The sequence below is a fragment of the Anopheles coluzzii genome, chromosome 3, assembly GCF_943734685.1.
Source record: "Anopheles coluzzii chromosome 3, AcolN3, whole genome shotgun sequence".
NCBI lineage: Eukaryota > Metazoa > Arthropoda > Insecta > Diptera > Culicidae > Anopheles > Anopheles coluzzii.
This window is the reverse complement of record NC_064671.1, coordinates 54783671-54810558: the sequence shown is the minus strand read 5'-3', so window position 1 is coordinate 54810558 and position 26888 is coordinate 54783671. Positions and strand designations below refer to the sequence as shown.

General features: G+C 40.3%; 5 protein-coding genes across 5 annotated transcripts; 2 read left to right on the top strand and 3 right to left on the bottom strand.

Moving 5' to 3' along the window:
* The first annotated feature begins 1191 nt into the window (after positions 1-1191).
* On the top strand, positions 1192-3584 carry LOC120956841 (translocating chain-associated membrane protein 1). The gene is made up of 5 exons (XM_040378612.2): positions 1192-1620; positions 1903-2091; positions 2160-2491; positions 2556-2665; positions 2727-3584. Exons 1-5 carry the CDS (start codon positions 1483-1485, stop codon positions 3080-3082), a joined length of 1125 nt encoding a protein of 374 aa, XP_040234546.2. The 5' UTR covers positions 1192-1482; the 3' UTR covers positions 3083-3584.
* Positions 3571-4454, bottom strand: LOC120956843 (uncharacterized). The gene is made up of 3 exons (XM_040378615.2): positions 4252-4454; positions 4003-4185; positions 3571-3935 (listed from the first exon to the last, which is right to left on the bottom strand). Exons 1-3 carry the CDS (start codon positions 4319-4321, stop codon positions 3826-3828), a joined length of 363 nt encoding a protein of 120 aa, XP_040234549.1. The 5' UTR covers positions 4322-4454; the 3' UTR covers positions 3571-3825.
* A 1408-nt stretch (positions 4455-5862) lies between these two features.
* LOC120956842 (uncharacterized) lies at positions 5863-9146 on the top strand. The gene is made up of 5 exons (XM_040378614.2): positions 5863-6265; positions 7566-7651; positions 7745-7787; positions 7856-7952; positions 8691-9146. The coding sequence occupies exons 1-5, from the start codon at positions 6202-6204 to the stop codon at positions 8848-8850; spliced, it is 450 nt and encodes a 149-aa protein (XP_040234548.1). The 5' UTR covers positions 5863-6201; the 3' UTR covers positions 8851-9146.
* Positions 9147-16135: 6989 nt separating this feature from the next.
* Positions 16136-25803, bottom strand: LOC120955534 (mucin-2-like). The gene is made up of 3 exons (XM_040376494.2): positions 25488-25803; positions 18205-18240; positions 16136-18134 (listed from the first exon to the last, which is right to left on the bottom strand). Exons 1-3 carry the CDS (start codon positions 25585-25587, stop codon positions 16420-16422), a joined length of 1851 nt encoding a protein of 616 aa, XP_040232428.2. The 5' UTR covers positions 25588-25803; the 3' UTR covers positions 16136-16419.
* LOC120955533 (peptide transporter family 1-like) lies at positions 18487-23199 on the bottom strand. The gene is made up of 6 exons (XM_040376493.2): positions 23022-23199; positions 21271-21323; positions 21108-21186; positions 20455-21041; positions 19327-20313; positions 18487-19242 (listed from the first exon to the last, which is right to left on the bottom strand). Exons 1-6 carry the CDS (start codon positions 23038-23040, stop codon positions 18814-18816), a joined length of 2154 nt encoding a protein of 717 aa, XP_040232427.2. The 5' UTR covers positions 23041-23199; the 3' UTR covers positions 18487-18813.
* Positions 25804-26888: the final 1085 nt, after the last annotated feature.

The window sequence follows — 26888 nt, the reverse complement described above, 5'->3', positions numbered from 1 at the left end:
GTTCATATACACGGTTAGGCATGGGCAAAACGATTCTTTTCACCGAACGCGAACGAACTAGTTCGCTCACCAAAAAGAACCGAACGCGAACGACGATTCTTTCGTTCTTTGTTTCATGAGGTTTTTATTCACAAAGAACACTCGTTATCTTTTTCATTTACCCACCATAGACGCATACTGTAGCCAAAGAAGTACTCCCCAAGTGCCACAAATCCACTAAACGACCACTAAACGGCTTCTAAACGACTCAAGTTACCTAAACGGAATATAGAAAGACTTCGTTTAGCAGACGGCAAACGACTCATGCATTCTAAAAATAGCAAAAAAGCTGGTGGCGCCATCTGTTTGTGGGATACCCAACTAGTGGAGCGTTCGTTGGTGTTGATACCCACGTATCTGACCACACGACCATTCATGTAGATTTTTGCTCGGAAAGTTATAAGGCTATTTAGGTGATGATAAGATGAAACTTGTCGAAACACATTGCAAGAAAAGGATAGCAATATAATGATGAGTTGTAATACGCCATCTATTGATCAAACCAATGAAGCTGTGGAGCTTTCATTTTTTTCTATGGATATTCAATGTTCCAGTCGTTTAAGCTTAATCTGTACCGCTTGGGAACACACACGTGTGAATGCTATCTTTGCATAATTAAATCACATATTAACACTGGTGAAACATATTGAGAAAATAAATAGCCCGTGCAAAAAAACAGACTACCACAACATTGAAGTGGCCGCTTATGTGGCCGTATGGCTTAACCCACCAAACTGATTGTGTTTTGGCTTTGTTTGATGTAACTTAATTTTTAGTACAAGAAATTGGTGGCGTTTTCGGTATCTTGGTTATTTGGGCTGTTTGTTTACCCTTTTTCACGAACGTCAAGTTTTGCAACTTGATTTCCTGGCTACTCCAGGTTACGAAATTTTAAGAAAAGCTCAAAAAAGTGACAAAAGCACACGTTTTGAGAAAAAATCAGCATTTTATCACGCCCGTGGCCTCGAGCCTAATGAAGCAGAATTTGCTCATCGGGAATCAGGGCTGCCTTGATATCTCTGGTTTCTGGTATTTGTATGTATTAATCTTGGTCGATACGTGGAATCGTTTCATGACAGTTAAATGACATCTTTTCACCACGTAGAAGTTGTTGATCTTCTATTTCATTCGCACGTGGCTTCTCATATACTGCTATCTCGTTTCGCTTATTTGCTGTAGGGAAACACTTTCCGAATACGTCGGCATCGAAATAACAACACATAACTTTACAAGCCGCTGCATTCGGATGCTGCGTGAGTTGAGTCTTTACCAACGCACAAACTAACCGCTCAATCGATACGTGATAGTAATTTATAGTTAGCATTTCCTTTCACTACACGGTGCGGTGTTTCGCCCGATAGTACAACTCCTAAATATCAATCTGCCTTCTCGCTGGAAAGCTAAAAGTGTCGATTCAAACTCCGGACTCTTGCATATTTCCCAATGGCTATCAAAGCTGGAATGGGAAGAAAATCTTCCAATAAAAATCCTCCGTTTTTCAGCCATGAGTTTGTTATTCAAAACCATGCAGATATTGTGTCGTGCATTGCGATGATTTTCGTCGTAGGAATAATGCTTCAGGTAAGTGGTATTCAAATTTCGGCACTATTATTGAAAACAGCCAGCCCCTAGATGCATGGTGTAATCCGTGATACAAACAACGTACAAGTTTATACAACGAACGCACAATTCGCGATCCCTATGGTTTGAAAACGCCGGCGATATCAGTGAGCCACGGTTTAATCTGCCACGTAGGAGCCACAGTGGCAAGCTTGAAGTGTAGCATGGCATTGGGGATAAGGGTTGGCAATTACAAAACCGTACCGCTAAGCTTACAATATTTTCCAATCATGCTATTTCCAGCCGACACAATCACTAGCTAGCACCTTCGTTGCCTTACGACACAATGTATCCGGAGCCGATCCAAACCAGGAAAACCCTATGGGTGTGCAATATCTGTACACGGCCGGCTGGAAAGATGCGTGTGCGGTGTTTTTCTACACCCTTATCTGCATCATCATGCACGCTATTTTACAGGAATATGTTCTGGATGTAAGTAGAGCTTGCTAGACTAGAGCTTTACATTTATGAAGCTAATAACACATTGTTTAAACTTTCAGAAAATATCCAAAAAGCTGCACTTATCCAAGTTCAAACTGTCGCGCTTCAATGAGTCCGGTCAGCTGGTAGTCTTCTACGCAATGTCCTTTCTGTGGGGATTGGATCTCATCGTGCGCGAACAGTACATTGGAAACCTACAAAGAATGTGGGAAGGATATCCTGATCACCCGATGATTTTCCTACATAAGATGTTTTTCATTATTCAACTGGCCTACTATGCGCATATGTTGCCCGAACTGTACTTCCAAAAGGTGAAGAAAGACGAACAAAAACCCAAGATTCAACATGCAGTGGGCGGCCTGTTCATGATCGGCGTAGCCTACTTCCTTGGGTATGTAAGACGATGCCTATAAACAGCACCAAGAGCAGCACTTAACTGGACTAACCACTTTCAGATTCCAACGTATCGCTCTCGTTCTCCTGACCTTGCACTATTTCTGTGAATTTGTCGCCCATGCCTTCCAGTTGGTCGATATAGTCGATAAGGAGGGCAAGTTCGCTAAATGTAAGTAAGCAAAGCGTAAATTAACGTTTTTCGGATAATCAATGCTCCTTTCCTTCTACAGTGCGCCTCGTACACAGTGGACTGTTTATTCTTACCCGTTTCGCGACAATGGTCCTGTCGGTGCTCACGCTATTTTACAGTATAGACAACATTTCCCAATCTACGCGTGTTTTGATGCTGTCGATGGTGTTCGGTTTACAAGGATATTTGTTTTTCGATTTCATTTCCAATTTTCTTCGCTCTAAGCGGGAAAGCTCCTCAGAAGAGCGCGCTAAAATAGTGGTCAGCGCGGATAAGTCTGAAAAATCGAAGAAACAAAAGAAAAAGGAAAGCGATCTTCCGGAAGCCGATCAAAACTCAGCCCAATCCTCTCCCAAAGCTGCTGGCAATAACGTACGCAAGGCGAAAGTAAAGTAAAACTCTACCGAGCCGTAAAATTAGCCAGTTTTTTTCCATCCATTTTTACTGGTCGCATTGTTTCCTTCAAAGAAAGATACAGTATAGCAACAATTAATAGTGAAACGAGCTCATTTGAAAGCAGCACAGAAAATATGGCATGTTATAGCTTGGCTGTTGTACGAATGTTGTACGAGCTACCCGTGAATGCAGTCGCGAACAAATTTACGTTGTGTCGGATCGACATGTCGACATGTTTTACGTTTGTGCGTCAAAGGTAAAATATTTATGTGAAGACTCTTTTGAACATTGTTTTGTTTTGTTCTGCTTTTTGGCTCGCAACCGGAAATGCATTTATCTAAAAGATAAAGTTTAGTACAGAGAGGTTCGCGCTTGCAGGTTAAAGTCTTGGAGGTATTATTCTGATTCTGCCGCTCCCACTTAAGTGCTACCCAGGTATTTTTCTGAAAATAATTTTTGTCCATTCTTATACAAATAATAACAATTGCTAACAAACTTTCTACGAATGTTTATTTTCTTCATCATTGGACTATTCACCGCCTACAATGTCATCCGAAAAATCACGAGAGTATAGCGTAATGGTTCGTTGTTAGGACTATCTGGTGTATTACAAAAAAAATGAAATATTATCTCAAAAATCAATCCTAGGAACGAAGAAATTCGAAAACAATATTTAAACTAACAGGTATTGAAAAAACATATTCGGGTAAACGTATTTCTCCCTAGGTTATCTCCTTTCACGTCTAGTGCTTGGGCTTATCACCATGTTGCTCTACGCACTTTGCTTTTCCTTTCTCATCATATACACAGCTTCTTGTAGTCCATCCTTGGTTGCCCTTGAATTGTGAAGGATCTGAGGCCACCAAATGGTGTATTAGTTGACGTAAGTGTATTGTGAACATATTCTGAATTCCCATTACCTGGCATAAAATCGGAAAAGTCACTACGAGAGAATAATCCTCCCCCGTGCGCTTGTTGTCCAAAATGAGCAAACTGACCCTGTTTGGTAAAGTCGGGAAACGTGGGAAAGCCATAGTTTACTCCCCCGCTTTGCCTTCGAGAACGCACCAATCTATCGAGCAACGGTCCATTCCGAAATTCATCTGTGTGAAAGCCGATTTATGAGATTCATTTTACACATTGCACTCTTTCGTCGTTCCGTTCGTTACCTTGTCTTGCATCCCCGAAAGCTCCTAGACAACCGACCCCCAACAATAATACCACGAGTGAACACTTCATGACACGAATGCAAAAACACCTATGCTACCCAATTCCTAAAAATGGACTAATGTACCCGTACTATGACGGTCGATGCGTTGTTACAGTCCTCCTTGACCGAATGCTTGTTGATACCGAAATCCCCACATGATGTTGACAGTAAATGACCGAACCAAATTCAATCCGTGCTCTTCATTATCAGTTATTTCATGTCAAAGGTTTCCCCCAGTTTATACCGATCGCTGTGTTTTGGTTTTGCCATGTTTATTTAGCATTAAAACAAATATTTCTGTAGCAAAGTGAAGGAGATAGATGAATCTATCTGTCTCTCAGCGGAAGGCGTTAGTCAGTGTTTATGCTGATAAATTACAAAACAACCTTTTAGAATGTACTGCAATCCGACTTGTGTTATCGCTGCAACGATCAGTTTTCAATCAATTTCAGGTGTTTTTATGTGTAATCTACTCCCATTTATTTATTTCTATTATTTAACGTAATGACCTGATGCCAACTCATACACGTTTTTCGAGACTTCTTAGTACCACACCATAGCCGAATAGAATAGTCAAGTCCATGCGCCATGGGGGGATGGTCCATGTTAGGGTTGAACCAACGACGGGCATGTTTAAGCCCTGCAAGCTGAGACTATACGGCGGGAACGGTAGTTTCACGGAAGTTTTTTATTTGGCATCAAGAAATAAGTTTGTTGGATAAGTTTGCCAGTGCCAACAAACTCTGAAGTGATTGAAATTCAATCAAAAACCTTCTTCAAAGTGTCCATAACAAATCAGCGCCTTAGGGTACAGTGAGTCAAGCTTCCGTTTACGAAACTAGTTTAAGGTCACATATGTTTGTTATGTTGAAAAAGAGTAAAAAAATGTAGTTTTTTTATTTAATTTAGAGAATTACAATTAATTCGATAAACGAAATGTAATCCATTCCTTAAGCATTATTTATCTACTTTGCGATAGCACATCATATGAAATTGTTTTGCTGCAGATTCCAGTGGATTGACGCAAAAAACCTACGAGAACGAACATCGGTCAAAACAGTTATGCTAATGAACGTGAACTGTACCTGCAATGAACGGAATTCCCTCATACCGTAAAGTAAACATAGGAATTGAGAATACTATCACGCATCTGCAAGAATGAGAAGGGATTGTGCCCCTGATGGTTGCCTTAACCCTTAACGTCTGGGATATCGAAGAAGAGACCCAGAATGTTGAAAGACCCACACACAACAACCCGCTGCGAGTTAACAGAGCTAAGCGACTGTTGCAAAAAAAACCTGCAAAGAAGATCTCTCGCACATGAGAAAGAGTGGATACGAAAACGAATTGCAAACAGTCGCAACGCAAACACATCGTCCAACGATCGCTGCTGCCCCACCGTCCACTGTGGAATGAAGGAAACCCATTAAAAGCCTCCACCACATGACACGTCGGTGGTGGAAATGAGTCAAAGAGCAACACATCTTAACGATGGCGATGCGGCCCGAAAGAACCACATGTAACGTTGACCAGACGCTCATGCTCCCGAAGACGGCCCCCGAAGCGATGGCTTTGAACATTGGCTCAGTATCACTGGCAAACACCGCTATCCGGCAGCGTCTTGGCAATGTATCGTTGTGTTAAAATGTATAAAATTTCTTGCAGATTCCCCGAGCACAACATTTATACCAAGCTCGCGGCCGGAAGAAGATCGCACGTTCGACAGACCCGTTGTTGTATGTTATAGCCAGTGTGTCCAAAAGGGAGGGATCTTACCGTGAACCTGACCAATCGTATACGCTGTTTGCCTTCAGTCTTCTTTTGCCCATACGTGTGAGCGCTCTTCGCGACAAGTGAATAAGATTAGTTAACTTTACAAATTTGAAATAACAATTAAAGGTGCTTAAAGATGAATGTGTACTGTTTAACGTTTGCGCTATGTCTGCTGTTTGCTGTGGTTTCTTCAGAGGCAGGTAAGTGATCCTCGCTGTGAAGAGCATTTCCATGATTTATAGCAAAAAGCTCTAATCTTAAAAAAAAAGGAAATAACCGTTAATTTGGTGCTATGTTAGCGTTTTTTCCACCCTTTGCACAAGGTTGGGGAAAAATGGGGATAAAAGTCTTTTCTGTTTTAACGTAAGTGAAACCTTAATAAGTTTCTCAACTCCAAAACGATCAACTCACGCTGTGATATTCGTAGGTCGGTTAGTTTCGTCCGGAAGTGGAATAATAATCATCTTGAGTCAAAAAGCAGAAAAACCGGTTTTGGCGATTCATAATGTATACACAAATATTTACCTCAGGGTTTGACTTTGTGAGCTCTTTTTTGTTGCGTCTATGTCGGTAAGGCGCAATGGACATCATCGGTGGCTACCCGACCGAACTTTACGATATTTTCTAATTAAAATGAGTCTTTATGCTTACGTTAGTAACGTTGGCGGTTAAGAGCTTAGTCTGTTTTATATTATTTAAAAAAGAAAACTAATTTTGTGATGTCGATTCATGTTCGCAACCTAATCGCAAAATCGTGCTATAGGAAATGCCCAAGAATCCGGTTTCCGGTTTAAACGTTAAGCTAATTTTATTTGATGACGCATAGTCGCTCAAGAGGAACAAAACAACTCATATCGCTAGATGAGCTTTAGGTGATGGTTAGTTTTCGATCGAGAGATTTTCGATCTTTATTTTAACGAAACATTTGTACGATTTTGCTTATTTATTATTTCAACATGTGGCATCACAAACATATTGCAATTAGCTGGTTGCTAAAATTATTCAATCATTTGAATGATTTTTCCAGTTGCGTCATGCTTTTTTGAGCACTAGTTGCATAACAAAATGCCGAATTATTCCAATGCCGTGGTGCTTGTCTTTCATATTTACATTAAGTCACATGACTGTTTTTTAGTCCATATCATCATAAGAAAAATCAGACAAAAGAAAGAAATCGACACATCTTTCAATATCCAGTTTATAAACCGGTCATCTTGTCGCTTACCTTGGCTGAAAATGGCTTATATTGAAACTTAAGAACAGCGGACCCCTATCACAGCAAGTGCCTGGCAAGCATCTGCAGCATTGTTTTGTTTCCTTTTTCTCTTCTTGAAAATAACAATCGATAAGGGTTGTTTTCAATATACGTCTAATTTATTTAATTTTATTTGTATGATAAGTTATTTTAAACCTTTTATTTCCAACACAAGTGCAAAAACGACATGCTCAGACAACCTCGGAATGGTCTTTGTTTACGATAAATGCTCTGTTTGTTTACAGAAACTGGTTTTTACGTGCCCAAAGCATACTACACAATTGACGAACATGGCTATAAATCCCCGCTCATCTACATTGACAATATTCCGGTGAGTATTGTGGGACAGTGCGATCGGTCGGGGACAGACAGTAGGAGCTTATCGAATTATATTTGTAAACCGTTTCATTCCTATCGTTTTCAGCAAATTTTCCAACGCACTAGACGATCTGCCCAACTTCCTCCAGGTGAGTGTTAAGACGATCTGCTGCCAGCGAGCGCACACAATTATCTTACTAATATTCTTCTTCAACAGTTCCCAACTTTGGTTTCCCAGTAAATTTTCCGGCATTCCAGTTTCCTAACCCCGCACAGGGTGGCAACTTCCAGTCAGTATCCATCACCAGCGGAGGGTAAGCATATGTTTTTTGTTTAAATATAAACTTTTATAAGCATATGGTGCGTTATATTCTTTAAGATCCCGATCATTACAATCCTTCCATTTGTTTTCGCCTTCCTTCTCTTGCACATAATTTCCTACACATCCTATCATTACATTAGTTATCAGGGATGTCTTACATCCTACCCACCACTTGCAAGTATTACCTATTGTGATGCAGGCTATTTTTAAACACTGATCTGTAACCCAGCTATGCACCTCCCTTCTTGAAGATGAGCGTTTTGAGTGTGAGGTAATGCAAGAATCCGGTTTAAAGTGATTATCTTCGTACTTTATCTCAGTGGATGGGAGAGGGGAGCATGGCATATCGTTCAGCATTGTTGTTCCTAGCTCTCCGAAGCTTACCCCCATCATTTATTGCCTTGGAAGTGTATTTTTTATTCTTGAATTCTTCGTGGTACGTTTATCCAGGTTGACGTTCGTACCTTTACTAGCCGCCAGTTAATTACACGATAAGCTCTACGGAGCTATTTCTATGTGCTCACTTGATGATCCGATGAAGATTTACCTGAATCACCTAGGCGGTTGATGAACGTTGGGAAAGTGCACTCCCAACGTAGTGAACCGTACAATAAAATTGCTTCAATGATGCAAACATGTTCCTCGTGATAATTATTTTTAGTTAGTCTACTTTAGCCAACCATTTATATGCATATTTTGGTAATATATTTTGTTATGTTATTATTTATAGACCAAGTGGCTTGAACAACCGCTTCGATGAACACGGACAATCTGCTCCAGCAACAACGATTAACACATTCTCCTCTCAAAATGGCCACGTTACTCAGATGACCCATCATATCGACAAGGACGGCAAAGTGACAACTCATACCAGCAACAAAAAGAACTAAAAACAGGTTAATTATCGCAAATGTGTTCTACAGCCAACCTTCAGCAAATGTACAGAATTCAACATTCTGTCGATAAAAAAAAACAGTTCGTACCCATGGAAGCAATTCAATTTCGCCACTCACCATCTTTCTATTTGAAAACGGTACAAGTTTGGCTAGCGTATATAATTGTGTTTGTGTGTGTCTTTTGTACTAGTGCCTATTGCCGTAATATTCGGCTGGAGTATGATGTATAGTATTTAAAACTGAAATAAAAATAATAAAAACGAAGTCATTTAATGATTTAGCAATGATAATTATCTTTACCTTTAATAATGTGAAACTTCTTCTTCGTGTACATCAGTATAACGAGCTGGACATGCGGTGATTGTATTTCATTTCATTTCATTTTTCATTTGGTCCCACGCAATGGGACAGTTTTTACCTTGCTATGGTGCTAACGAATCTGTCTGGCCTTACATGAAGATAGCTAGCGCTCTTATTCTGGAACTATGACTGAATCTGTCTCAATCTAGAAACTAATATTTAGTCGATACTACGGCTAAAACGCATCTTTTTCAGACATCTGCTGCAGTGATGCAATAATGCGTTTAACATTATGTAGCTAAATCATAGTTCTTTGGAACTTTAAGCGTAATTATAGGAAGCAAGAAATATATATACTTAGCGTAGGAGCGTAGCATGTAGGAAACTACAATTACAATATTTCATATAATTGAATATACTACTAGGGTAAATGTACCAGTATTGGGCAGGTTAGTGCAGCAGTTTCACAAAAACTGCTTGTACACTTACAATTTTTATTACTTTTCATGAAAGTGACGTTATTTTAAATGATAAACTATCGAATTATTTTGTGCTATTTTTTATTTGTCGTTTCAAATGCATTTTCTAGCGATATTCATGAAAATGCAAACACTGTTTTTGTTCCTATTTTCGGCAGTTTGGTCCTATTTTCGGCAGGCTGTGCTCCTATTTTCGGCAACGCGAATACGGGTCAGAAAATGTTTTAATTTATTTATTTATTTATTTATTTATTTTACATTTTACAATTTTACACCCTCACTTTCCTAAGAATGGTGTTAAAAGTACTTAAATTATTAATTTCATGTTCCCCATTTTAGGCATTTTGCTTTCAATTTTTACAGTCGCTTTGATGTGAGTTGCAAACTAAGTAGGCGTTGAAAAATAGAGACAGTCTGGCGGCTGCAGAGTACGGCTCCGACTGCCTCACAAATTATTATTTTTTTCTCAAGTTATTGGATAATTTATAGTAAAATTGGCGATATTTGATACGAAAAATGTGGTTTTATGTGTCGACATACGCATTACAGTCTTCTGATCAAGTTTTAAATGAATATTCAACGAAATCAAAAGTGTGTTTTTGTTTAAAGTTTCGGCAGTAGCCCAAAACATTGATCCGTTAAAAATCAACATTTACCGTGTACCAATTTTCGGCAGCATTTAAAGTGAATAATTACTTGTTTTTAGTGATTTTAAAATTCCAAGCGGGCTAGTATAAAATCTGCAACCATAGAATCTTTCATAAAAACCATACTTTTATTGTTTTGGTGCTCTGAATCTGTTAATAATGAAACCTGCCGAACTATTGGCTAACAGCAAATCTGCCGAAATATGTTGAACTCTGCACATTTTGCTTGGTATTTTGAAAAATTTGCATGGAAATGATGTGAATCTTCGTGTATGAATAACAAATGAGCATATCTCTATGTAAAAAATAAATGTTGATACAATTTTCAACGCGTTTTTGCGTAATTACACGTTTTTAGTTACCCTTATCTATTATAAGTTATCTATTTTTTACGATGGAAATTTGACAGTTACGGATTGTTAATGTAAAAATTATACATTATTGTATTAAGTGCATTTGTGTTTATCTACCTTTTACCTACCACACTGTTATTCACAGCCGTAACGTGGTATCCTGGGCTAACTGGGACTCAGGTGAAGTCTACTAACCTCTCAGCCTGACTGTACATATCTTTAAAAAACGGGATTTTAGTTTTCCTTATTTATTGTTTCCCTCATAGTTTTATTGGTACATCCAAATGTATTTCAGTTATCACTACAACTTTCAATATATGCTTAATTCTAATGCACTAGCATGTTAGTTTATTTTACACCGTAAATATTTAACGCATCCGTTCCATGCAACAGATGCTAAAGTTTCCGAATAGATTATCTAACTAAAAATCTTCTTACAGGGTTTCACATGTTTTATCATTGCATCATTTGTATCATAAGCTATAAATTAATGCAAATTTTGAACGCTCCAAGCTCGTGGGACGAATTAAAAACAAATCTGCGAATCTGCCATAAGCGACGATGCGGCAAAATCAAAATCTTTTGCGATTTTATTTCAGATGTCAAATGTTTAAAATCATATCAAACAATGATTATATTTATGGAGGAGAAACAACAATATATCATGATATTACTCAAAAAAAGATAGAAACATTGAGAATATTCCTTTCTTGCCGCATATGGCTAAGTCGTATGCAGCGATTTTCTGGCTATTACCTAAGTCTTTTTCGACACGTAGGGATTACCGAGACAATTTCCAATGTCCACAACATTGCTTGCGAGATGTTTTTCAACAGATGGCAAATATTGTATGTACACACCAAAAAATATTTCACAAGCTCAGCTAAAATTTAACGATTGCTGACAATGAGTTTTACTAATAACCGAAACTACAGTTGACTTTAGTTTTAAGCTAAATCTCGGCGAAATGGTTTGCTAAGTTGGTACACTGGTGGACATAAAAATAGGAACTTTTTTCTGTGACCGAAAAACATAGTTCTTGTCGGAAATATTTGGTAGCCCTGAAAAGGACTGTTTAAGTGGTTGTTGGGAGGTGGTGTTGCGGTGTTCCACAGAGCGGAAACATATTCTAACGGCCAATGTGTTAACCGTTATTCGCTATCACTTCCTCACAGCGTAGGGCCATATCGCCGATGAGGTTACGGCATTCGCTTCTGTCTATGCGTTTCCACATAGCCTTGCAGCGTCTCCATAGCGAATCGGCAGAACGTGCATGTTTGTTCTTAAGCTGACGCTTGAGGGTTGACCACAGATTCTCAATCGGGTTGAGGTCTGGACTCAACGTAGGCCACGGTAGAACTTGCACATCCTCGTTTGCCAAAAAACATTTAACTAATCGCGATGTATGCTTGGAGTCGTTATCGTGCTGAAAGATGTAATGCTCTTCGTCTCCGAATTTTTGTCGGGCGTGTGGCAACATCTTACGACGTAGTATGTTTCTATACCCTTCCGAGTTCAGTGTCCCTTTGATACGGAACAAAGGACCCGGGCCGTGCCAGGAGAAGCAACCCCACACCATTACGTGGCCGCCTCCGTGCTTTAGGGTTTTTATAGTATTTTTTGGATGATACGCCTGTTTAGGAAGGCGCCAGACGTATTTAGTGCCGTCCGAACCATCCAGATTGATTCTGGACTCATCCGAAAAAAATATTTCGCTCCACCAAAAGATGGATGCAGCTAAATGCTCTTCGGCAAACCGAATGCGCGCTTCTACGTGGTGCGGCATTAGCTTACGAACCTTTCGTGGTTTCCGGGCACAGAACCCACCGGCGTGTAAACGGCGCGACACCGTTTTCGCCGAAACTTGCAATCTAAGCTCCTGCTTAATACGATTGCAAGTTTTGAAAGGGTCCGCCCTGATTATCTCAACCATCTGCGCGACAACGTCATCCGTTGTTTTTCGCGGACGACCTGTGGATTTACCCATAGCCTCGCTACGAATGGCGTTGTCCACAAACGTCCGCGAACGGCCGAACGCCTTGCAGATGGTTTTGATAGGCACGTTCTCACGATACAAACCCTGAATATGTTTCCGCTCCTCTGGAGTGTAGTGCTTTCCGCGACCCATGATGAACTTGTGGAATTTTCAAATCGCAAACTTTCACCTTTACCACTGAATGAAGAATGAAGCGCAACACGGTTTGGATCTCTTTTTATACTACCGAAAAACGCTGCCGTTACTCAAAACTCAGATAAGTAGCGCACCACAAATGCGAGTATAAAAGGCAAACAAACAGCGATTGCAAATTCAGTACGCCTCGAACGTTAGGCGAAAGAACTCCGCAGGAGCCAAAGCCTCTCTAAACCATACTAACAACAATATACGCCTCGATCTGTTGGCGATAAGAGGCCAACGAACTCCGCAGGAGCCAAAGCCTCTCTAAACCATACTAACAACAACAACAACTGTTGGCGATGACACACCTATTGCACGCAAAAAAACACACAACAAATTTTTTTCCTATCTTTTTGTCCACCGGTGTATGTAACAATGATGTCTTACTTACTGGGCGGTCCCGTGGTACAGTAGTCAACTCGAAAGACTCAAGAACATGCTCGTCGTGGGTTCAAGCCAAGAATGGAACGTCACCTCGGAGCAAGAATTGACTTGACTATCCGGCTGCGTGATAATGTATTAAGTCTCGAAAGTCTGTATAGGCCTGACTAGAATCGTGAAGGGCCCCATTGTTAGAAAAATACCGTTGGTAGAAGGCCAAATACCGAAGGTATAAAAATGAGCAACATTTTAAAGCCAACTGACGGATGCGCAAAAGATTCGGATTCCTTGAGTAGTTGTAAGAGAAAAGGCAAAAATTGTACAATTACGTTTCTTTTGTGATGCCTCTGAACATGGATGTGGAGCATGTTGTTATATGAGGACAGTTAGTAAAAAATGCAATATTCCTTCAAGATTAAAGATATCAAAATTAAAGGTTGCTCCCATTTCTACAAAGCATTCTATAGCACGATTGCAATTATGGGGAGCTGTTTTAACCAGTCAATTGTATTCCAACGTCGTAAAGTCTATTAACATCAAGGCTGAAACAACTTTTTGGACGGATTCAATTATTGCTTTCCATTGGCTCCAATCATCACCACAACGGTGGAAAACATTCGTGGCAAATCGCGTTTCATCAGTTCAGCAATCAACATTAGGATGCCATTGGAGACACGTACCAGGAGTACAAAATCATGCGGACTCGATATCTCGTGAGTGTTCAGTAGAAGAACTCATCGGCAATTCTCTATCGTGGCAGGGTCCTGAAAGGACAATACAGCAAGAAGTAGATTGGCCACAACTGAAATCGAATAATATCGATCAAATTGCAATTTCTGATGAGCCGACATATGAAGAAGCCCTTACACCGGGACATTTTTAACTGAATCACATTTACAAGGAATTCCTAGCTTGGATTGGCGTAATGTACCAGAAAATCGAAAGAATGACTGGCGTGCAGGGCAAGAACGTGTACAACATTTTTGGGATCTTTGGCATACTGAATATTTATAACAATTACAAGGCAGAACGAAATGGATGAAGAACAATCACGAATTTTTGTAATCAAAGAAAAAAAATATACCTCCGATGAAATGACCATTGGGACAAATTATCAACGTTCATCCAGAAAGCGATGGAAGAAAACGAGTAGCAACTATGTATTAAAATAGCGAAGGGAAAAGAAATAATCCGGCCTATAGTGAAAATGTGCTTGCTACCAGAACATCAATGACGTGTGAAAAGTAAATGTAAAAGTCTAGGAATTTTAGGTGGCAGAATGTTAAAGCATCAAAGCACCATTGAAAGGTGGCAGAATGCTAAAGCATCAAAGCAGCATTGGGGCACGTTCCTCTACCGGTCTCTCCAATTTGTTGGCTTCGCGGATAACATCGACATCATCGGTAAGACGACAGCGAAGGTGTGTGAGGCGTACACCCGACTTAAGATTAAGAATAAATGCGACGAAGAACCTGCTTGCCGGAGACATAGACCATCTAGAAAGGAGTGTATTATTTGACGGCAACAATCTCGAGGTAGTTAAGAAGTTCTGCTATCTTGGGACGGTCGTTACTACGGACAACGACATCAGCAGCGAAATCCGGAGACGCATTGTGCAGGGGAATGGTGAATACTATGGGCTTAACGACTGCTGAGATCGAGAAGACTTCGAGCTCGTACGAAATGTGAAATATATCGCAAATTGATTCGCCCGCTGGTTCTCTATGGACATGAGTCTTGGACCATTCGAGCGGAGGATGCAACCGCTCTGGGCGTGTTTGAGCGATACATCCTCCGGACCATCTTTGTCGGTGTGTTCGAACATGGAGCGTGGAGGAGAAGGGTGATCCACGAGCTTGCTGAGCTGTGCGGCGAACCGAGCATCCTGATGGTAGCGAAGGCTGGCAGGATACCATGGCTGGTGCATGTCATGAGGATGCCGGATTCTTGCCCCACTGAGAAGGTGTTCGACAGCGTTACCCAGTTCGGTATAAGGCGCAGGGAAGCACAGCGAACTCGATGGCTGGATCAGGTGAAGCGAGACCTGTCGGAGATTGGGTGGATCTACATGGATGGGAGGCTGCAGCCAGGGACCGAACATCCTGGAGAATAAAGATCTAAACATCAGATCTAAAACTCAGCAAATAGCTATTAAACATAATTAATGAGGAAAGCAAAATGTGAACTCTTTATAAATTAAGCTCATATTTTTTAAATTACATTGGAAATAATTGAACAAAGTTTACAAAAAAACATGTCCACAAGATGGCGAATTGTGAGTAAAACCGATGAAATTTATAATTTTTATATGAATTTCACATTTCATAGACATTATCCGTGAAAATCGATTGCCCGGCAACCAAGTGGCCCACGATCGTAAAAAGCTATGTACTCCTGCCCTAGGACATCTAGAACCTCGAAACATATACTACATGTCAAAAGTTAAGGTTTCCGTAATTTTTAAAATCTAGATCGTTCATTATTTCAAATTAAAGTTTTTAAGAAACAAACTTCTAAAAAATAACGTTTTAATTTGAAATAAATAAGTTTGAATAATACGAAATTTGAATAATAAACAAGAAATTTGAAATAAGCTGGGTGTCCATTAACAAGAAATAGCATCCGATTAACAGTCCCCCAAGCAATGTCCTTGGGATGGAATCGCATCCGATCCGATAAGTCGGTTAATTTATTTTGATACGTAAATGTTTATGTTAAAGTCTCAGAAGGTTATTAGAAATTTAATCAATCCTTACATTATGAAGCCTCGCAGCCTATAAATAAACACAAAAATCCATACCCACCAGATAAACGACCACAGTCTCTACTATATTTGAGATACGATTTGCTAATACTTTTATAAGTTTTTATCTAGTCATATTACCGATGGTTTATAAAACTAGTTTACCTGTACAATGGTCCAACAATTCAATTACTATGGTATTTAATTTTTTGACTATTACTTTTATTCATTTTATAATAATTTCGTGGAGTAATATGATGAAAATTTGCACCATTTAAATGCAGGGTTTAATAATGATATAATCATTCTTTACTCTTAGAGAATATAGTACGTACTATAGTAAAATGATACGACTTTTCTTGTAGAAAACGATCATTGAAGATCTGCTCATGTAATACTTTCAGCAATAAGCAATTATCAAATTTTACCAGCTTACCATTTTGGAAAACTACATTTTCGATCCTCTTGATAATAGATAACCACATTACCCCTTAGTATTATCAAACGGACGCAGTACGCCGGGTGGTCCACCAAAGCTACCGGTAAATGTCTCTGTGATTGGTTTCGATTGTTGGAACTGCTGATTTAAAGGTTGCTGTTGATGCTGATGTTTTTGGCCTGTTTGTGATTGGACGGGTGAAAATACGGTACCGTCCGGATTAACATTAGTTCCAGGACGTTGCTGATTACCCAAAATACCCGGTGCACCACCGAAGCTTCCCGTAAACTTATTTCCACCGTTAAAGCTGTTCGTTACGGGTACTGGTTTCACCGGATGCTGATTCGCGATAAATGTCGAGGGCACCACCGGTCTAACGCCTGAGCCTTGGCTGGCGGGATTTGCATTGAATGGCACATTGAATGTGCTAGGCGTTGGTGGCACAATCGGAGCTTGAGGTCGTCCCGGAACGCTGTTAACAGGGGTAGAAGCAACTGGAGCAGGATGAGTGGATCCAACGTGCTGCACAGGCGGAAACTGCTGAACGGGAGCAACGGTACTGGAAACGGGGAACGTTTGTGGATCTTTTGTGTAAGCTGTGCCTATGTTCGCTTGATTGCCCAAGAATCCAGGAGCTCCCCCAAAGCTGCCCATATATTTTTGAATTGTAGGTTTCGTATCTGGCCTAGCTGTTGTAGGGAAGCTGTTTTGGGTCGTAAATACGGGCTGTGGACGTGATGGCTGTGGTTGTGCAGCGGAGGGGACAGGTTGAGACAAAATCGGTCTCACAGTTGATGTATAAGCTGTACCAATATTCTGCTGGTTACCAAGAAATCCGGCTGGTCCACCGAATCCTCCGTTGTACTTTTGTACCACAGGTTTTCCAGTAGAGACAGTAGGAAAGATGGAAGAAGCAGTAGTGGTAGATCCCGAAAATCGTATTCCTGTCGGCAAGCCTGGTTGCGGAAAGTTTGTCTGCTGATTGACGTCGGTTTTGAATCCTACTGCATTATCGGATGCTATCGGTGTGTTTGGTTTTCGCGTAGGTTGCAGAGATGACGGTGTCAATGAACCATCGAATGGATCGCGTGCAAAAATTGGCGACCGTTCCGTGCCTACCTTCACATCATACACCGGCGGTAATTGATCCGGAAACAAAGGGGGCAATAGTCCATTGACTGGTTTCTGCGCGAAGAGAATCTTTCCTTCCTCGATATTTGGGATCTTTGCATTTGGTAAAAACTGTTGCTGCGTGTTAAGAGGCCCTGCGCCCTTCGTTCCACTCGGTGGCACTGCCTGTACCGTACTAGGAACCGGGTTTGGTGGCAGTAGCCCATAGTTTGGTTGCGCAACAGGCTCTATTATGCCAGACGCGTAACTAGGAACTTTGAAGTTATATTGCCCAACTTTGGCGACTTGACTTGATGATAGCTGAAGGTTTGAGTCTCGATTCACATTTGTTCGAAAACCAACTGAATCCAGTTCCGGCTTTGCTAGGTCAGTAAACGGTGTCACAGGATTTCCGTAGCTATCCCGCAGCACTGTGTTCGGTTGCGGCGTTGATCCTCGCGCATCTACATTTGTAAGCTCATTGTTAATGCCCGCGGGAATTGCGTTAAGAGAAGCATCGTTCGCAAAGCCTAGATTTCTTCCTTTAGCTGCGGAAAATCCTTGGCCACGTGCAAATGGTGTAATTGCGAGATTTATAATATTGCTGTCCGCCGAAGGTACGCCACCATCCACAGAGCGAGCTGAGTGTGCTGGACAGATAGAAATAAAAGACGTGATTAGTATGGGCAAGAGGTAGGAATAAGTATACTGCATTCATACCAGATTGTTTATTCGCTTCAGCAGGGGACAAAACAGCTGTAATGGAAGAAGGATATAATTGTTACACCATTCTTACTTTGTGAATAATAAACGCGCCAACCACAATTTTGTTAGAAAAGCTTTAGGTTTGATGGATTGTTAGGCCTTTTTTAGAAGTGAATCATTTTTTCATTATTGTGTAAAACTTATTTTTTTGTACAAGGAACTTTGTTTTAAAGAATATCAAGACAAGCGTAGAATAAAAAATTAATAATAATTATGATGATGTCAAAGAAAAACTCATTGCATGGACAAATTATTTATTAAGCAAAAATTTTCATAGAAAATTTATTATTTCACCCCAAATCATTAATCAAATCTCTCTCTCTCTCTCTCTCTCTCTCTCTCTCTCTCTCTTTCTCTCTCTCTTTCTATCTCTCTCTCTCTCTCTCTCTCTCTCTCTCTCTTTCTATCTCTCTCTTTCCATCTCTATGCGGCTGTTTCACACGGACCCCTCGATGTTGCTACGCCTTAGCTTGATTTTGACTCGCAACTGTTATGCCTTTCGTTTTGATAAGGTTTATGTCGCACACTATTGCATAGTTTCGGCATCATAGTGATGTATCATCTCTACTCATCTGATTTCTTAAACACAGGATTATCGAGCCCACTCTCTTCCTTCTGGTCGATGGGTAGCGTAGCATTTGGATCATCTTCTTCGTCATAGTTTTTCAGTGGAATTTGTTTATAACGCCATGCCAATATAGAAAACAGACCCATGTCGACAAACATCAACACAGCAAACAGTACAAACTCCCATTTCTGTTCATCGAAGATTTTTGCTTCTGCTACGATAACCACAATCAGATTACCCACAGCGACTGTTAATTGCCAACATCCTTGCAGGACGGATTTCATGCTCTCCGGAGCTTGTGTGAATGAGAATTCCAGTCCCGTTATAGAGTACATAACCTCTCCAAGCGTCATTACCACATACTGGGGGATGAGCCAAAGCATGTTGACCGAGTTCGGTTCGGTGACGATGATAGGGGTAGTGCTCTGAAATTATCATTTTACGTCAGTTTTTGTGTCATATTGAAGACCTACTAAAAAAAAAGGGATTCGTCCTCTAAGTTTACTTACCATGCCATCGATATCGCTTACGATGAATGCATACACACCGCCAAGTCGCATTGTGTAGGTCAATGTAAGCTCTCCATCTACATATATTTCGTAATCAGAAGGATAGGATTCCACCCGATCGTATACATACGACCCGTTCTTGTGTCTATCGAACGCATCGGATGAGTCAATGTCTCGGAACACCACCGTCCGGTTAGTGGCTGTATTCCCGAGCACGCGGAACACGGGGTAACCCTTGGAAGACTTTTCGGTATCATCTTCATATCTCAAAAGACTGATGCCCGAATCTTGTTTGCGTATAAAGTACGACAACTGTTTTTCTTCGTCCACCACAAAGGTGCGCTGTTCCTCTGCCACCGCGCAATTTGGTCCAGGGCCAGTGGATGAAAGTGTGTACGTGTATGTAGCGCTTCCTTTCACATTTAGGTACTTCTCTTCGAACATGCTCATACTCTTCAGCGTAAAGTCGGCGTGTTCGGGAATGTTGGACTGAATGCGATAGTCACAGGGCATGCCGTTGAATATTCGCAACTGAGCTTCGCCCGCTTTCGGCATCACGGCATACGTCGATTCCAGCTGAATCTCCACAATGGTCGATATAACAAAGGCTAAGCCAGCAAATATTCCACCGAGAGTTAGCTTCTGTAGCGGTCGCCGAATTCCGATTAGACTCAGCAGCGGGTAGAAAGCGACCTCATACAGTGGAATAAATACCAAAATCAACAGAGGATTTATCACTTGCATTTGATCCGGCTTGATCGTCCAAAAACCCAGATCGCCATCCATGCGGGTTGCTTGGAAAGTCCAACGTGATCCCTGTTGGTCGAAAAGCGCCCAAAACACTGGCAGCGGAATATACAACTTCAGTACGTTGAGCAAAATGCGTGTTTCATCGACCAGCTGGCGTCCCCAGCGCTTTTCAGAGTAATCCAACCAATGTTCACGAGGGTTGATGGATTTCTCACGTGATCTCGTCCGGATGGCCGTCTGTTGAGCGTGTTGAAAAAGAATTAACATAAAATGAGCAACACTCAACAGCAAGACACAACACAAAAATGGAAAGACAACAACAACCAACGGATGACAAACAAACAACGACAAAAAGGTCATAAAACTCGTTATACTAACCCAAATACATTTAGAAACCTTCACAAACATATTGCCCGCGGGTGCGGATATTTTGTAGAGTGGTTTGCCAATGATGAATATGATAATGGATATCACCATCAGTACTCCGGGCACTCCGAATGCTAACGGGAAACAATCATCGTCGTCGAAGCATTTCACATCTTCCCGTAGAATTGGCGTTACCATGGTCGACACGAACGAGCCAGAATTTACCGCAAAGTAAAACATTGAAAAAAATAGTGCCAGATATTTTGCCTGTTCTGGTAGCTTAAATTGCTCGCCCCCGAACGCGGCAACACATGGTTTAATGCCACCAGAGCCGAAAGCGATCAGCAGCAATCCAGCAATGGTCATCGCACGTGCATCCAGATCCCAGGTAGGGATAGCTCCCAGTGTGATGCATCCACTCCCGATCGTATACACAATGGATAGGTATAGTATTGTACGAAATTTGCCCAACCAACTGTCAGCAATGATCGCACCGATCACACACATAAAATACACCAATGTGGTGAAAGTGTGATACAGCACCGTCGCCGTGTCATCGTCGAAGTCCAACTTCCTGGTGAGATAGAGCACAAGCACAGCTGCCGAAGAAAATTCAACCATCTAGTTAGTGCAACCGTTTTCTAACGCCCTCGATCGTTACTTACTTCGCATGCCATAATAGTTAAACCGTTCGCAGAACTCATTGCTGATGATAAACGGAATGGCTCGGGGATACTTGAGCTTCTGAAATTTGTACACAACATTTTAAATAATGCACTACGAAAACAGATGCAAAAGCTTTGATGCCGGTTTTGTTTGCTTAATCACCTTAGGTTCTCCTTCGATATCCCCAACCTCTTGCGTAGCAGCTGGTGCTTCTTCTGTAAAGGAGATGATAAGTTCACTGCTAAATGGTTTATAAACAAAAAACTAACAATAAATGGCACAGACAAAGCGTCGAGCAGACTGTACAACATACACTGTTATTCAGGCATCCTATTGGTTGCAATTATCGCTTCAACCTAGCCTTTGACAGTGATCGATTGACGTGTTACCCGTGTATCGATTGATCATTAGCTTTACAATACGATCACAATTACCTAATTCACTGTCATCATAAACAATGAACCGACCTTTGAGTAGGGGTTGAACAAAAAATACTGTAAAAATTCCGATGGGTCTTATCGTTTAATAAGGTACTATTGATAAAGACAATGGGCCCTACAAGTGAGATCTGGTGATAACGTTCTTATCGGCGTTCATAGAGCGTCACAGGTGACTAGTTTAACTTACTATTGGTGTTATTATCTGTTGTCTTACTCAGATCCTATTTATACAACGAGACAATCTTCTTCTTCTTCTTCTGTTTGGCGTAACGTCCTGCGCTGCCATACCGGCCCACATAGGCTTTCGAGGCTTATTCAGTACCACGCACCCGGATAGTCAGTTCATGCAACGGAGGAACGGTGCATTCTCGGTTTGAACTCATGACGGTCATGTTATTGAGTCGTTCGAGTTTACGACTGTACCACGAGACCGTTGCGATAGAGGTATCGAAATAAGAAATGTCTCTATAAAACTTTTTCAAGTACTTCTTTTATATCCACACTACACGCTATACACTACACTCCTGGTAGAACACATGTTCGCTATGATTCCATACTACTCAACGATGTGTGGTCGTAGTTTAGCAATGTTAATGATTGTTAAAGCAGTATCATTGAAGTGCTGTATAAACTGTTTCCACCATGCTCTGCGTCAATGAGACAATCGAGTGTGGGCATCGGCAAGAACATCCTATTAATCTCGCTCAATCACGTGAATCGATCAGATACATCCTGTGCTCGCCAACTGTAGCGTAAAGTAAACATTACCATAATTATTGCTTTTTACTGAGATGAACCAGTTCTGCAAGATTTTTCCTGCCGTTGGTACAAGCTTCCCACTAATAAAAACATATCCAGCCTTTAGAAAGATATTCAGATTTCTGAGATCATTGCACAAGCAAGGTTCACTGGCCGGTCAATACTCTCATATGTCTGCAGCACTTATCGGAACATTGTTCATCGATCTCAAGTACAGCACATCTCAACTATTTTGCATTTGGGTGTGTCGCACTTTACAAATTTCAATCCTACCTAGTGTTACGTATCTCGCAATCTGTTCACATGTAGCTACTGTGTCTGTTGACAACGATTCCTTTATTCTACACTTTGCTTTCATTTGTGTCTCCAATACATTCAGCTCTATATTAAATAGGTAAACTCAAGATTCGTACTGCTCAAATGTTTCAACCGTTCCTGTACTCCAACTGCTCGACGAAAGTTATCTTTTGTTGGGCAATTAAATGGTCCATGTTCTCGTGTTTGTTAACAACTGAGATAGTAAATGATGGGTAAATGTTCGTGTCGTTTCATACGAGCAATGTAATAGATTTAAAGACTACTTGGCAGATTTGATTTTCTATAGAAGCTACATGTTTCTACTGTCCTGTTGTTGTGTACAAATTGCCGTCTAATCCCAATTGACTAAAGTGTAACTAACTTTTAAAGATTCACTCCAACACATTTCACACAAACCTTTAGATGTATCGACCATCTTCTTGAAATTTTTGTTTTAACAATCAAAACCAAACACCTATTAAATACTTTTAATAAATCATTCTAACACTTAGTCAGATGATCTATCGATGGCAAGCTCTTGCAAGAGTAATTGTAACACACTTTCCGTACAAGGTGTATTGGCAGACTGAGCAATACTGATGAGTATGCTATCAAGTTAAAAGCAGTAATCCCTCGAAAAGGGTACAGAGCCGTAATCGTCGGAGACTGATAACGGCTTTACGAGCTGATAAAAACATACTTATTAAACTTTCCTCCACTGCATCTGCTGTATCAAGAACCACCCACTTCGAGGATAGATACGTATGATGCCAAGGGCAGATTCCGCACATGCTGAATTTATGAACGACGTTTTAAGTAGAATGATAATCAGCTCTTGAAACAATTGAGCCTCTTGGAACTCCCGAAATGAGTAATGGATTCTACACTCTTGATTTATTAAGTAATACGTATAGTAAATTTAAAAAATGATCTTTTTATATAATTTAACTTAAAGTTTTAATATAAGTCGTTAATTTTATTAAACGACCTACGCGGTTATGTCCGAACTCTACAGATCCCATCACGTCTACCATTTAACGCTCGCACCATCTGAATGTGAAACAATTGCTTCTAAATAATAATATAAATTAAAATATTAGCATAATATTATAACCATCTTTGTAACTAAATATCAATCGCACCATCACTAAACCATCCTATAAATCAAACAAAAGTAATATGCATAGTAAGATTTGTTTTTCAAAGATTCGTACATCAACTATTTCATGTAAAACTACCACTTTTCACTTCACAATTATAACCACTTGACATTTACGACATATGGACTTTTTCACACCGTAACATCACTCATACGTCTAGCTACTTACCGCACATTCCTTTTCAATACAAAAACAAGCCCATCGCTCTTGAAGTTTATCTTATCAAAAGGTACTTGATTTTTGGTCAGCAGCCGTGCTATAGCGCGGAATAGTAACTCCCTTTGCTTTACATTATGTGCGATCTGCATAGTTTCCTATGTGGTGAGGTTTTTTTTTTTTGTTAGTCCATGGCAGTTTAACGGACTGTATTTTCATGTGAAAAGAAAAATAATTCAAGCAAAGAGGAAGATGGTATTGATGTATTGCTTGGAGTAATTATCTTATCACATATCTTCAGCACACAATCATCTATCCATTCATTCATCATCATGTTTATTAGTGTGCGGCGTCAATAGGTTTTCTAAAAACAAAGACATGTTGCAACGCTTTAAACAAAATTTATTACCTTCCGTGGATAGTAGCGTGTAGGCAAAAGGATACAGATAAGAATGTGGGCAATTATCGCGAACCTACAGTAGATATGAAAAAGCTATCATGAAAGAGAGTAAATACGACATGTCTGTCGATTTATAATCTCTTTTGCAACACAACGATACAGGATTTTACTGCCAAAACGGAGGACATTTTATGAGTAAGCCGTATGCAAAATGTACGGTTATTTAGATATCATCTTTGTTGTTAGTTGACCATATTCAGTGATGGCATGGTTAGATATACTACAAAAAATCATCAACCCTACATCAACTCAACATCATTTGAATGTCAAAGTCCACCACGAGTCGCAGGTGTCGTAACCTTCTTTTGCAAGATTCGTATAGTAAACGAGCATCACTTTCACGATAAAAGGCACTGATCGAGTCAACCAAAGTGGTACGTTCACAACACATCCCACTGTGACTGAATGAATCACAGGACTTTCCGCATACCCTTTTTATGTTTTTTTTCTGACCTGCGAAACAAGCTTAATGAGCACTGCCTTTCCAGTGAACTCGGGATATTCTGAGATATGGTATTGTGTCATGCTGGTACTGCCATCTGTAACCGGTTCACAGTTATACTTGTCGTCCTTGCATCGATCATGATAGTTTCAAAATTGTATGATACAATATAGCCATCTGTGTGACGCATCCGGCAAATCATATGCAGACAGAGAGCATCTCTGAACACGGTATGAATTTGTGAACATCGTTCCAAGACAGCTCGATACCTGCACCGGGTGAACACAGAAGCTAAATTACCGGCTAAGCGACGAACCCAACTGGATAGTTAAACTCTTCCAATCGCGACAAAGGGTATTATTTGGAAATATTGCGTAAAAGCAGCATCAAAGCTTTATTTTGAAGGAGGGGAGCCCAACGTGACCTTGATGAAACGCATCGGCGCTGTTCACGATCGAGGTGGTTACAGTGTAATTTTTTTACAACCATTTTTACTTTTTCAGCTTTTTTAACAGACACTTTAAAGACACACAACAAACATTTAAAGATATTTAATAAACTTTACACTTTGCCAAAAGTAAAAATGAATGAAGTAAAAATCTAATTGTTAATAAATCTTAATTTTTATGAGTAAGCGTTTACAAACGACTTAAACAACACTTTACATTTAACTCCAGTATACTGTTGAGCGGAGCATGTGTGTAACAGCAGCACCGCTATGCTCCAAATTTGGAATTTTCGAAAGCACGACCTTGGGTCACACATTTTGAGACTGGATAGATCGTTGCACTGTACCGACGTATAGCTTTTTGGTGGTTTTATTCACAGTTAAATACAACACACTAATTTGATTCGGCGCAATCAAGAACACCTTGTAATAAAACACGGTCGAACAGTTTCCGTTCTCGAGAACACTCGCTCTCGACGCGTCCTGGTGAAACGGGTCTCCAGCTTTAACTAACAAACACGGCCGAACAAGTAATACAATATAAACAAGATTCGCTGCTTCTCAATCTGAGCTTTACGCTCACTGCTGCTCGTGCCTACGCGATCGCAAAGTTGATCTTCGCGACTCGCAGATGGGTTACGCTCACGTTGTTTTTTTTTTTGGATTGGTGGGGGTAGTATGCTGACGTTTTCTTGTTCAAATTCTCCTTTGCTAAGAATTCAGCGCAGCTCAGCTCAGTCATATAGACGACGATGTTAGACGATCACTACCGGAAGAGCTTTTTTGTATTAAGCTGCCACATGATAATTAACAAGGGACGGTTTTCTATTCTAGCACAACAACACGAAGAAAATGAAAGAAAATTAAATAGATGTGCTTGTGAAATTATTTGAGTTCGTATTGAAAAAGGATAATCAAAAATAAATCTAAGTTATGAAATAAATATTTTAAGTCATGAATAAATTCGCTTTTTTAATAAACATGGTATGAAAATGTTTAAAATAGTATGATACTTTTTACCAGACGAACTTTGTTACATGACCCTATTAAGTCATATTTGTTATTTATAAATTTTATAAATGATATTTTGTGGTATACATTAAAGGTTCCTTCAATATAAACGTTGTTTCGCATGGAAAGTCTTGCTCGTCTCTATGGAAGGGAATCTGATCACCGTACATAGTTCATTCGTGTATGGCAGATTCTTATCACACAATATTAAATGCCATCGTGTGTAATTAATTTCAGCAGCTGCATTTAAATCATTTGACTGACGATACTGACTTACTGACGATAAAGATGGAGTGGAAACTGGAAGTGTTGATCCGCTTTCCCTGCAGTGACTGCGATGTATAGACAATTTACGAGCAATGCTCTATACAGGCCCGTCATCAGTAGAACAAGCAAAGAGTCAAACTAAGCATTAGCAGGTGATTCATTCGCGGATCTGTTTTCATGTCGCCTTAGTGCCACACAAAATCCTATAGCTTGTTTACCTCTTCCCCATACATTCATTGTACTTCCGGCATAATGACCTTCAACAGTGTGTGTGCTAGGATGGAAGTAAGGAGCCTTACCAAGCTTTTCATTATTGTAAGAGTTTGATGGATTGATTGAT